Raw genomic sequence first — 13,571 nt, forward strand, 5'->3', positions numbered from 1 at the left:
TTGAACTCAGGGCTGTCTCTTCCATTGGGCATGATGGGCAGGTGCCCGGGGGCCCTGCAGGCAAGGGGGGCCCGTCCAAATCCTAAAAAAAAAATATGAATATGAGATCAGTCATATTTTGGATACCCGTAACTTCCGTGGGCACCCCCAGTACCTGGTCCACTGGAAGGGCTTCGGGCCCGAAGAACGATCGTGGGTATTTAAGGAGGATCTTCATGCCCCTCATCTTCTGGCTAAATTTTTCAAGAAACAATCTTTGAGGTCTGCACCTTTTCAGTGGAGAAGGGGGGGGGATACTGTCAGGCGCCGTCCCGCACTCTTACCTGGTGCCGGGACAGATGCCCTCTCTGCAGCCGCTCGTCCCGTTGCTAGGCAACGGGACGTCACTTCCGGTGTGGCAGGAAGTTGCCATACCGGAATGATAAGATTTATATATGCGTGTTGGAGGAATAGGAGCAGATACAGAAAGCACCCTGTGCTGATGTTCACTTCAAACCCTTCAGGGTATATGTTTACCAGATTTTTTCAGATCATGCTCCTCTTCAAATTCCTTTATTTATATTTTCTTTCCTAACTTCAGATGGCACAAACCCTGAAGGGTTTGAAGTGAACATCAGCACAGGGTGCTTTCTGTATCTGCTCCTATTCCTCCAACACGCATATATAAATCTTATCATTGGCCAAGTGGGGGTGGACTTTCCTAGAATTTTTATAATGATATCATACTATGTTGTTTTGTTTTGTATTTTATTTTTAATACATGATGGAGCAATAACATCATTTATCCATCACGAAGAAATCTTGCTCTTTAGTGTGGACCCCAATGTATGATTATCCAAGTGTGTAAAGAGGGTGTATGTATCCATTTTATTTTATCATATTGTATCTCTTTTGGAATATTTGTGGATGTTGTAGATACATACACAGCAGCACACCTGAGTGGAGCCCTTAATATAGACACATATGAAATCTAATCCCTAACGACTCCACCAGTCTCCCTAAATATTAATAATGTTTATTTATATAGCGCCAATCATATTAAGCAGAGCTGTACAGATAATATGTATCATCAGTCTCTGCCCCATTTTAGCTTACACTATAATTGCCTACCACGCACACTCATATATACACACACACACATACATATACACACATACTCATATACACACACACACACACACACATACATATACACACACATACACACACATACATATACACACATACTCATATACACACACACACATACATATACACACATACTCATATATACACACACACACACACACATACATATACACACATACTCATATACACACATACACACACATACATATACACACATACTCATATACACACACACACATACATACACACACACACACATATACACACACATACATATACACACACACACATACATATACACACATATACACACACATACATATACACACATACTCATATACACACACACACATACATATACACACATACTCATATATACACACACACACACATACATATACACACATACTCATATACACACATACACACACACACACTCATACACACACACACATACATATACACACATACTCGGGTCCAATTTGTCAGAAACCAATTAACCTATCAGCATGTTTTTGGACTGTCTCTCTCTCTGTCCCTTTGCAGACATATCCCCTTTTAGTAATATCCACCAATTAGTGTTCTATTACTTTTGCCTGAACTCCTGTCATTAACTCAGAGAATCGTCGCCCTCATAATCCAACCTTGTTGCTAATTTTACAAATCTTTCCCCTTCCTGCCACAGCCAAGCAGCTGATTCCTCTCTCAAAACACTGCTAGCTTCACATGCCCAGTCAGATGACAGGAGAAGTCAGTAATATTTAGAGCTCATGTGCGGTATTACTGTGAGGATCATTCAGGGATGTGAGTATATTAGAGGGGCAGGATTACTCTTTCTCACTAGTAAATAGGAATGGTCTGATCTATTGCAACTCAAACTGAACCTGTTCTTATCAGCAGAGAGACTGCCCACTTCCATATATCTGCATGCTCAGTGCAAATAGCTGATAGCATTGAGTCTGTCGTATGGGAGATGTCATAGCATTTGGCTTTAGCTCCTGAAGTGTGGAGGAGTTGGATACATCTGAGGTTTGAGATCTCTGCTGGAGTGTGGTAGCTGGGATATTCCATTGGTATCTGTTGATCATGGCTTGGAGAATGACATATTGGCTACAGATATTTGGACTTGTCTTGCTTAGGAGCCTAAAGGGAAGCACAACAGAGGTGAGCTTATGGGGAAGTACAGGAGAAATATTGGTGGGTTTAGTGAAAATAGGGATTGTTAGAGGAGAAAACTAGAATAAAGTCAGCAGGAATGGAGGGGAAAGGTTCGGTAAGACAGGATTTGGTCACACAAATGGGACACAGAAGAGAGATGAATGGTTAGAGAGTGAAGGGGAAATTTGAGGGGAAAAAGAGATAGGTACAAGATAGTGTAGGGGAGAAGAGAGTTCTGGGGGATCTCTAACATAGATAGAGATGAACAGCCACAAGTACGACTGTCTCTGGTTCTCACTGTCTAAACCATAGAGCAAAGGCTGTTTGGTGTGAGTTTCAGATAACATGAGACACAGTCAATTTCTGTATCATGAAACAGGAAATTATGTGCAGGCAGCAGAATGGAATATTCTGCAATATGAGGCGTAGTTCACTAAGGGTTACAGCTCATTTGGCTGGGGGATAAAGTACAAGCAATGACCTCCTCATATAAGTGTAAGAGCTAAAGAAGGAAGGCAAAATAAGGGTAATATAGAGGCTGAGGACATTCTGGCAGAGTGGATGATAGGCCTTGTATAACATGAGAATGTAATGTGGGTTCATGATTCCATTTAATCGGTGTCAGCAGTTATTCTCATCTTAATGTCATTCATTAGGACATAAGCTGCCATGCTGGGTTTCTGGATCCAGAGCAAACGATTAACACTGGACAGAAATGGGGCTACGACCTTCCAGCAGGAACTGTCCACATAGACTTGCAAAGTGTGACCAGGTAAGGACACATCTGGATAATATATCCGATACTTATAAGGAGAACTTCTCATAAGTGCCCTCCCTTAGGTTTGGGAGGTAATCCAGCTAAAGGGTACCCACTTGCACCAAGACAAACCATTTTGTGATGCAAATGCTTTATTTTTACACTAAGATTTACAGTTGAGCTAGGCTGCACCCCACCCTACAGTTGTATGGTTTTGACAAGGTGTAAAATTTTCTTTCTAGCTGGACTTTCTCCTAAATGCCCTTATTGTTCACTAATTTCTTTAATTGAATATTCATAGTTAATGTAAGAAGCAATAATTACCATTAGATGCCCAGTGTGATATTACTCTGGGGAAAAGACTATACCAAGCCCTAATGTATGTGGCTTCTCCCACAGTGGGTACCAATATGCGGTAGGCATCTTACACCCGAGTTACTAACATGTAAGGACAGCACACAAACAACAACCGAATAACATAACAGAACTCGCACAACAGGTAGAATGGGAGTACAGTGGCCTAATGCTCCCACAGGTTTGCACACGTTCCAGGGTTCATATCCCCGACCACTGCCACTTATAGTAGGTAGCCTCCCAACTTTTGGTAGGTCCACTCCGGCTACCTGGATCTGATAGAAACATCTCTTGTTGGCCAGCTATCCACAGATTTTCTCCTACAAATTTCCAGAGACCCCCAGACATAGGGCCAATTTATCAAAGGTCAAGAAGCTCTATTGTGGGTGAAAATGGATGTTCTCACCACTGATCGGCCTTTTTATTTATAGTCACCCTATTTCCCTATACAACAAAGGGTTGCAAGCAATAATGTTGCTGGTGATAAGATTTTGCATGGGGAACACAATTTAACAAGTATTGCTGGCCAGAATTTTGATAATAGAATAAAATAATTAAGAATGCCTTTATTTGAGTAAAGCATATTTTAACTTCTAAGGTTTTTATATTCTTTTAAAAATGTGGGCTTGATACTTGTTGACAGCCTGTGTCCCTCCATGCATGGCACCATGTAAATGCTGTCATTGTTTGGGAACTTATAGACCTAAACTTGTGATAGTTTCCATTTTGGATGTTCTAGGACTAACGCTCCTGTAGTGGGAGGAAGAGATAGTATGTGACATAACAGGAGAAAGAGAAGATAAAGTACTTGTGTGAAATGCTCTTCTTTATAGATCTTACTCCTCCTTTGAACTTCGCACCTTTGATCCTGAGGGGGTGCTGATTTTTGGAGACTCTGCGGGGGGAAGAGATTGGTTTCTACTAGGACTCAGGGAAGGACGTCCTGAAATACAGATCCACAACCAGCTGGCAAAAATAACTATCAATGGGGGTCCCCTATTAAATGATGGAATATGGCACAAGGTGAGCAGGATGTTGTATATAGGCATGTTGGTAATGGGTATGTGCCACATTACCAGTCTGAAAGATGTGGAAGGGACATAGGGACTGTTTTTGTTACTTGTCACTTCTGAGTGTTTACTGCTTATTACAAGTGTAACATTGTGTCTAGAATAGCCCTTTCTCACAGCAGCGCCATAGGACTAGAAGTCCAGCTCTGCAACAATAGCTTATACTCCATGTTTACGTCTTGAGTAACAAGCGTAGAGTTAGCATAATAATGTCACGTTTACAGTGTTATTAATAAATGTAAAAGTTACATTTACAGTATAAACTATAATTAAAATGTAAATACAATTTAATTTATATGTAAGTTAAAATAAATTTAAATTGAATGAAGTGCAATTAAAGTAAATACAAACATCTGTTATTATCCTCCTTAAAAATCCTTCCCTGCCACAGTCCAAATGAAAATATAAATTGACTAATCCGAATAGACGGCCACAAGTTCAAATAGATGACCAAATATACAGCCACACTAGTGAATTAAGTATTATCAGCTGGAGAAATCAATACACAACTATCCAATCAGAAGCAGCTAAATAGTGGTGCATGTATTTGCCCTCCAGCACCTGGCTTGGGTTAGGCGCATATGCATCTCTGCCTACCTCAGTTGCAATTACATGAACACACCCTAACTGTACTCGTCCTTTTCGCACTCTTCTCTTCATCTTCCACCCTCAACCTGCCCTTTTAATCGGGTTCCACCAAAATTCTTCCACACCCTCCCCCCTGATGTTTGCCTATCATAGCTAACCTCCTGTTCCTTTCCACAGGCACCCTCCCTTCCATCTTTAAACACATGCTCATCTCTCCTATCCCCAAGAAACCCTCTACCGTCCGATTTCCCTCCTTGATTTTGCTTCAAAACTACTTTTACATCTTGTGTACAACCACCTAACCCTCACTCTCCGCACACTCTCTTCTCGACCCTCTGCAGAACAATCAGCACTTTTATTGCCATTGAATACAAAATGCAGGTTGTCAGTGGGACAAACCAATTCATTAAGGTCTAAGTAGGAGTGTTACGGCTATCAGTATGATCATAAACTTGTAGAACAAGATGGAGAGGTCTTCACCTATAGCAGCCGCTTTTCCCGTAAAGCTTGACGCGCTCACAGGTACTCGGATGCCCCCCAGGTCTTATACTCAGAGTAGTACAAGTTTATGAAACGTACCGTGGCACTGAGTAGTGGGAGATGTAAGGTGCGTAGTCAGGAAACAGGCTGAGGTCAGATACCGTGATCAGGAACAGGCAAGATGTCAGGGCTGGCAGCAAACAAGGAGAGTTCAGAAATGTAGCAGAGATCAGGGCAAAGAATCAAGGTCCAGAATAACAAAGCCAAGGGTCAAACATGGGAAATCCAATAGCAGTAGATGCAGAGCACAGGAGCTGGTCAGGTAACAGAAGGTGACAGAAACTGCAAACTATAACTGGCAGGGAGGCTATGCCCACCCTGCCTTTTATATACAGATGACCCAACAAGAATACAGTCCCCACACATGCATAACTCAGCCAGAAGGCTGTTAATGGATTAGCTCCCATTGCGCATTGTCAGATTAGTCGGGCCGCGGCAGTAAAAGATAGAAGCATCCCGACTGTTGCCCTGGTAACAGCCAGGACGTGTGGGCGTAAGTGACGTCCCGGTCATCATGGTGACGGCCGGGACGTAAAAAGGTAGACAGGTGCGGCTCGTGAGAAGGAGATGGCAAGTTTTACCATCTCTGTATACATAAAGTGCTCTCTCTATAGCAGGAGAAGCTGACACTTAGTGCTTCTGCAAAATGGCTTCCACCTCTACACTTCACCAAGACTGCCTCACTAAAGTGACCAATGTTCAACTCATAGTTAGGTCAAAGGGTCACTTCTCCGTATTCGTCTTCCTTGACTCCTCTGCTGTTTTTGATACAGTTGACCATGCTGTTCTCCACATAATTGATTCTCTTGGTCTTCCCAGTGCTGTTCTCTCCTGATTCACCACGTACCTTTCTGAATGCTCCTTTAGTGTCTCTATTACTGACAAATTCTCTCCTTGACTCCCTCTATCTTTTGGGTTCCTCAAGGCTCTGTTCTCAGTCCTCTGTCTTTCTCTCTTTATAGTTTTGGTGAACTAATATGCTCTTCGAGTCACAACTACCACCTCTATGCAGATGACACACAATTCTACCTCTCCTCCTCTCTTGTCACATGTGTCCCTCTTCTATTGGCACTTGGATGTCCCAAAGCTACTAAAAGCTCAACATGTCCAAAACGGAGATCATTATTTTCCCTCCTCCTAGTGTTACAACCCCTCCTACAGTGTCACTCTTGCCTGACAATATAACTCCCCTTTTCCCCAAGCCCACTGCATTGGAGTGATCCTTGACTCTGTCATCAGCTTCATTTTTCACATCCAGTCCCTTGTGCTGGCTTGTCGCCTTCTCCTTTAAAATATTGCCAGAATATACCCCTTTCTTAATTAGGACATTACAAAAGCTCTTATTCATTCTCTCATTTTCTCCTGCCTTGACTACCACAATCTCCTCGAATCTGGTCTTCACCTCACCTGTCTTTCCCCTCTAGAATCTGTCCTAAATATAATGGCAAGATTGATCGTCTTTCAGCACTCCACATCCACTGCACCACTCTGCATATTCCTGCACTGGATACCTATAACTTCCAGAATTCAATTCAAGCTATACACCCTCACTTCCAAAGCCCTCACCAACACCACCCCTTCATACATATATGACCTTTTCATGAGATATATGCCCTCTGTGACCTGCCTCTGTCCTATACCTCTCCTACTCTCTAAAACTACCTCTCACTCCCGCCTCCTAGACTTCACCCATGCCACTCCACACTTATGGATCTCCCTACCTCACCTGACCAGACTCTCGCCCAATTTTTCACATTTTTCCCTCTTCACTATATCCTATTCCACCCCCAAATTATACTACTCCCTTTGTATGTTCTACCAGCTCTAGTCACATGTCCACTCCAACAACCAATAACCACTATTGTCTCAGCAATGTCCTCTCCATCTAGACTGTAAGCAGAACAGAGTCCTTTCTACCCTCAGTCATGTCTGTGGCTCCTTCATCAACCTCATCTGTACATGTTTAATTCTGCTTTATTCTATGCAATTGTATTTGGTATGATCTGTAACTCTGGTTTTGTATACGATGATGATTCTCTGACACAGTAAATCTTCCTCATCCTCTTACACAACAAATCACCCTCATCCTCCTACACAGCAAATTGCCCTCATCCTCCCACACAGCAAATTGCCCTCATTCTACTATAGAGCAAATCACCCTCCTCCTCCTACAAAGCAAATCACCCTCTTCCTCCCACACAGCAAATCTCCCTCATCCACCTACACAGCAAATCTCCCTCTTCCTCCCACACAGCAAATCTCCCTCATCCACCTACACAGCAAATCTCCCTCTTCCTCCCACACAGCAAATCTCCCTCATCCACCTACACAGCAAATCTCCCTCTTCCTCCCACACAGCAAATCTCTCTCATCCACCTACACAGCAAATCTCCCTCTTCCTCCCACACAGCAAATCTCCCTCATCCACCTACACAGCAAATCTCCCTCTTCCTCCCACACAGCAAATCTCCCTCATCCACCTACACAGCAAATCTCCCTCAACCTCCCACACAGCAAATCTCCATCATTCTCCCTCAAAGAGAGGTATGGCTACAATGCCTGTCACACTAGATGCCGTGAGAGGAGAAAATGGAGCACAGGTACACCATCGACTGCTAGGTATGTCACACTAGATACCATGGGAGTAGTAAATGCAGCACAGGTACGGTAGCTACTGCTAGACGTGTTACACTAGATTTTGTGGGAGGAGTAAATGGAGCACAGGTACACCAGCAACTGCTAGACATGTCGCAGTAGATGATGTGGAAGTAGTAAATGCAGCATGTTACACTAGATACTGTAGGTGGAGTAAATGTATTGTTTCACCTCAGTTTTAAAGCTTGTGTCATGTGACGGTTTCATATTTGAAACACAGACTGGAATATTTTCTCTGAATGTCCATCATCTGTAAGTGAATGGAACATCCATGCCTTTTCTCTTTATAATTCACCCTCAGAATATACATGAATCAGGGCCGTTTCCAGAAGAGAATCAGTGAAATGGTACTGTGGGATATTTCATTCACTTTAAGCTGGTTGTAGATCTGGTTACTGAGTAAATTTTGTTGAACCTGCCCTGTGTTCCTCTGATTAAACAGTGTTTATCTTTCTCGGATCACAGTTTAATTCCTGGAATGTCAAACATTGTAAATTCTTTCCTCTGACTCACAGGTTGTCCTACGCAGTGAGGGTCATCGTATTATCCTAGAGGTGGATGACCAGCAGTGTCTGCGTATTGGTCATGTGACAGAGAGGGTCACTCAGACTATGGACACAGCCATGAGAATTGCAATAGGAGGAATCCTCATCAATCAGACACAACTGTTGGAACCAGTAAAATATCTCTATTCTACTGTATATTTTCATAGCATGTCCTCCTTACCTGTGTTGTCACTCAAATATAATGTACACTGATCAATGTTACTAAGTGAAATGCTCATTTAGTTTTCTATAATTGCTGTGTTTTCAGGTATATTATGTTTATCAAGTTGGGTTCACCCTTAATCCACTGTATTTTCCTGGCTCATACTACCGAGACTATATTATTATTATTATTATTATTATTATTATTATTATTATTATTATCCTTTATTTGTTAGGCGCCACAAGATTTCCGCAGCACTGTACACAGTACAAACAGTAGACTATACAGGGTGAAACAGTACTGAACAATGAACAAAAAATACCAATACTTCAGAAACTCCAGGCAGGCTAATGCAGTAAAGATGGAGCGGAAGAACAGGTATGGAGACAGGAGGGATGAGGGCCCTGCTCATATGAGCTTACATCCTAAGGAGGGTAAACAAAAATCAGGCACAAAGGGGAGCCAGTTGAAGCATGGGGGAGAGAAAAGGGGGGCAGGGAGGAGAGAGGGGAGAAGGAGCGGAGGAGATGAAGGGGTTAAGTGGATGGGTGGTAGGCTTTGAGGAACAGGTGAGTTTTAAGTGCCCGTTTGAAGGAGCACAGATTAGGAGAGAAACGGATGGAGCGAGGGAGGTTGTTCCAGTGAAGGGGGGCCGCACGGGAGATGTCTTAGATTCTGGAGTGGGAAGAGGTCATCAGAGTGGAGGAGAGGCGACGGTTATTGGCCGAGCACAGGGAGCGGGCATGAGTGAAAATGGAGAGGAGTTTAGAGATATTGGGGGCATTAGACTGGGAGAGAGCCTTGTACGTGGTGGTAAGGAGTTTGAAAAGGATTCTGTAGGGGAAGGGGAACCAGTGTAAGGCAAGGCAGAAAGGAGAAGCAGAGGAGGAGGAGCGGTGTGAAAGGAAGATGAGTCTTGGAGCCGCATTGAGTATAGAGCGGAGGGGGGCGAGATGGGAGTGGGCGAGACCGGTAAGGCAGAGGTTGCAATAATCGAGGCGGGAGATGATGAGTGTGTGTATGATAGTTTTGGTGGCATCCTGAGAAAGGAAGGGCCGGATGCGAGCAATGTTGCATAGTTGGAAGCGACAGGCTTTGGCAAGGGAATGAATGTGGGGGGCAAAGGAGAGAAATCAGTCGAGGGTGACACCCAGGCAGCAGAGTTAGGTGACAGAGGAGATGGTGGTATTGTTAACAATGATAGAGAGGTCATGGTGGGAGGGGAGTCTAGGGGGAGGAAATACAATGAGTTCTGTTTTAGAGATGTTAATTTTAATAAAACGAGGACATCAAGAAGGAAATGGCAGAGAGGCAGTCAGATACACGAGAGAGGAGAGTGGAGGAAAGACCAGGAGAAGAGATGTAGAGTTAAATGTTGTCAGCATAAAGGTGATACTGAAGACCGAAGGAAGAGATGAGAGCACCAAGGGACGAGGTATAGAGCGAAAAGAGTAGAGGGCCGAGAACAGAGCCCTGAAGGACTCCTACAGGGAGAGGGGAGGGGGTGGAGGAAGAACCAGACGTTGATACAGAGAAGGAGCGGTTAGCGAGGTATGAGGTGAACCAGGCGTGGACAGATCCAGAGAGGCAGAGAGAGAAAATAGTTTGCAGCAGGAGGGGGTGGTCCACGGTGTCGAAGGCTGCGGAGAGGTTGAAGAGGATGACTAGGGAAAAGTGACCCCTGGCTTTGACTGATAGGAGATCATTAGTAACTTTGGCCAGGGCAGTTTCGATAGAGTGGAGGGGGCGGTAACCGGATTGGAGAGGGTCGGGGAGGGAATTGTCCAAGAGGTATCTGGTGAGGCGGCTGCAGACAATCCGCTCATTTGGAGGCATAAGGGAGAAGTGAGATAGGGCAATAATTAGCAAGAGAGGTGGGGTCGAGATTGTTTTTTTTTGAGGATAGGAGAGATAAAAGCGTGTATAAATGAGGAGGGGACTCTGCCAGAGGAGAATGATAGGTTGAAAAGATGTGCAAGGTAAGAGCAGGCAGTAGGAGAGAGAGAGAGCGAAGCAGGTGAGAGGGGATGGGATCGAAAGGACAGGTAGAGGGTGGAGAGGAACGAATAAGGGAGCGAACTTCGTCACCCGATGTAGGGTAGAAGAAGAACCAGAGTTGATTGTTGGAGGGAGTTGAAGCGAGGAGAGTGGTGGGAGAAGGATGGGAGGAGATGTTCAGTCTGATGGCCTCAATTTTGAAAGAGATAAAGGTGCCGAAGTCAGAAGCGGAGAGTGAAGGCGGGACAGGAGGGGGGGTGAAAAAAGAGGAGGGAGTTGAAAGTGGCAAAGAGGCAGCGGGGATTGGAGGAGTGAGAAGAAATGAGGGACTTAAAGAAGGATTGTTTAGCAAGGGAGAGAGCAGAGCAGAAAGAGGAGAGGATAAATTTAAAGTGAAGGGAACGAGATTTCCTCCAGAGGCGTTCAGCAGTGCGAGGGCACTTTAGGAGGAAGCGGGTGAGTTTGAAGTGCCATGGTTGGGGAATGAGGCAGCGCCGGCAGATAGAAGAGGCCGGGGCAACAGAATCCAGGGCAGTAGTGAGGGAGTGGTTGTAGAGAGAGGACGCCTTGACAGGGCAGGCCAGGGAGGGAAGAGGTGATAGGAGAGTTTTGAGAGAGGACGAGAAAGAGGTAGGGTCAATAGCATTAAGGTTGCGCCTAGTGAGGGTAGTAGGGAAGCAGGTTGAGCTCGGAGGGTAGAGCCCAAGCCACGGCCTAGAGTAGAGGTAGCAGCCGGGGAGCGGGTCGGGAGGAGGAAGTACCCAAGTGAAGGGTGGCCAAATTTGTGAGCAGTAGTAGCCATAAGCAGCAAGTAGCGGCAGCCATCAAAAAGGCATCTCCAGGGGTGAAATGCAGGGCCCAGAAGAAGTTCCAAGCTGGGCTCCAACAGAGAGCAGGCAGGACACGTCTGACCTGTTCAGAAGCAGAGATATGTAAATACTATAGACATTACTATCAGATAATTAGTATAATACAGCCACCTATTGTGTCTCTACAAGAGCCCTGTACAGCAGTCACTGTCACCTGGTGATATCTCTTCCTCTTTACACTCAGTTATCCTGGATCACACTACCTAGACTGTAGACATTACTATCAGATAATTAGTATAATACAACCACATATTGTGTCTCTACAAGAGTCCTGTACAACAGTCACTGTCACCCAGTGATATCTCTTCCTCTTTACACTCAGTTATCCTGGATCACACTACCTAGACTGTAGACATTACTCTCAGATAATTAGTATAATACAACCACATATTGTGTCTCTACAAGAGTCCTGTACAACAGTCACTGACACCTGGTGATATCTCTTCCTCTATACACTCAGTTATCCTGGATCACACTACCTAGACTGTAGACATTACTCTCAGATAATTAGTATAATACAACCACCTATTGTGTCTCTACAAGAGTCCTGTACAACAGTCACTGTCACCCAGTGATATCTCTTCCTCTTTACACTCAGTTATCCTGGATCACACTACCTGACTATAGACATCACTATCAGATAATTAGTATAATACAGCCACCTATTGTGTCTCTACAAGAGTCCTGTACAACAGTCACTAACACCTGGTGATATCTCTTCCTTTATACACTCAGTTATCCTGGATCACACTACCTAGACTATAGACATTACTATCAGATAATTAGTATAATACAACCACCTATTGTGTCTCTACAAGAGCCCTGTACAGCAGTCACTGTCACCTGGTGATATCTCTTCCTTTATACACTCAGTTATCCTGGATCACACTACCTAGACTATAGACATCACTATCAGATAATTAGTATAATACAACCACCTATTGTGTCTCTACAAGAGCCCTGTACAGCAGTCACTGTCACCTGGTGATATCTCTTCCTTTATACACTCAGTTATCCTGGATCACACTACCTAGACTATAGACATCACTATCAGATAATTAGTATAATACAACCACCTATTGTGTCTCTACAAGAGCCCTGTACAGCAGTCACTGTCACCTGGTGATATCTCTTCCTCTATAGACTCAGTTATCCTGGATCACACTACCTGACTATATACATTACTATCAGATAATTAGTATAATACAACCACCTATTGTGTCTCTACAAGAGCCCTGTACAGCAGTCACTGTCACCTGGTGATATCTCTTCCTCTATACACTCAGTTATCCTGGATCCGTACCTCCTTTACCCTGTGTTATTATGTCCCTGCAATTGCAGCTTATTTTTCTTACATTACTTTTTGCATTCTTAGTACTTACTCCTAATGTTCAGCTCATTACCTTATCATGTTTTGTTCCTTCTTACCATCTAGATAAATACTGCCCTTGACGGATGTCTCAGACACTGGATATGGCTCAGCCTGACCCCAAAATGGCTCTATACAGACACTGCCTCAAACTCTTCCAAACTTTGCTTTTCATCCCACCGCAGAGGCAGCTACTTCCCAGGTTCTGGAAGAGTGATATATCGCACCAAAGGTAATGACCATTAGCTTACTTCTATTCCTTACACTGCAGGTGATGCTATGTGTTCACTGATGATTTCTCCCAGTCCAAAAATTGTAAATGTCACAAAAACCTGCCAACATTCCCAATGGAAAAGCATATTTAGGACGCCTCTCCT

General features: G+C 44.0%; 1 protein-coding gene across 4 annotated transcripts in view; it reads left to right on the top strand.

Annotated features, from left to right (window-relative positions):
* Window positions 1-1,639: 1,639 nt before the first annotated feature.
* SHBG (sex hormone binding globulin) overlaps window positions 1,640-13,571 on the top strand; it is a 30,089-nt gene continuing 18,157 nt past the window's right edge. The window contains exons 1-6 of one of the 4 annotated variants that reach the window (XM_075206084.1): window positions 1,640-1,932; window positions 2,026-2,292; window positions 2,943-3,058; window positions 4,231-4,420; window positions 8,766-8,948; window positions 13,261-13,426. In XM_075206084.1, coding sequence (XP_075062185.1) covers window positions 2,215-2,292; window positions 2,943-3,058; window positions 4,231-4,420; window positions 8,766-8,948; window positions 13,261-13,426 — 733 coding nt within the window. In that variant the 5' untranslated portion in view covers window positions 1,640-1,932; window positions 2,026-2,214. The other 3 variants (XM_075206085.1, XM_075206083.1, XM_075206086.1) reach the window with 3 other exon arrangements.

The sequence above is a fragment of the Mixophyes fleayi genome, chromosome 4, assembly GCF_038048845.1.
Source record: "Mixophyes fleayi isolate aMixFle1 chromosome 4, aMixFle1.hap1, whole genome shotgun sequence".
NCBI lineage: Eukaryota > Metazoa > Chordata > Amphibia > Anura > Limnodynastidae > Mixophyes > Mixophyes fleayi.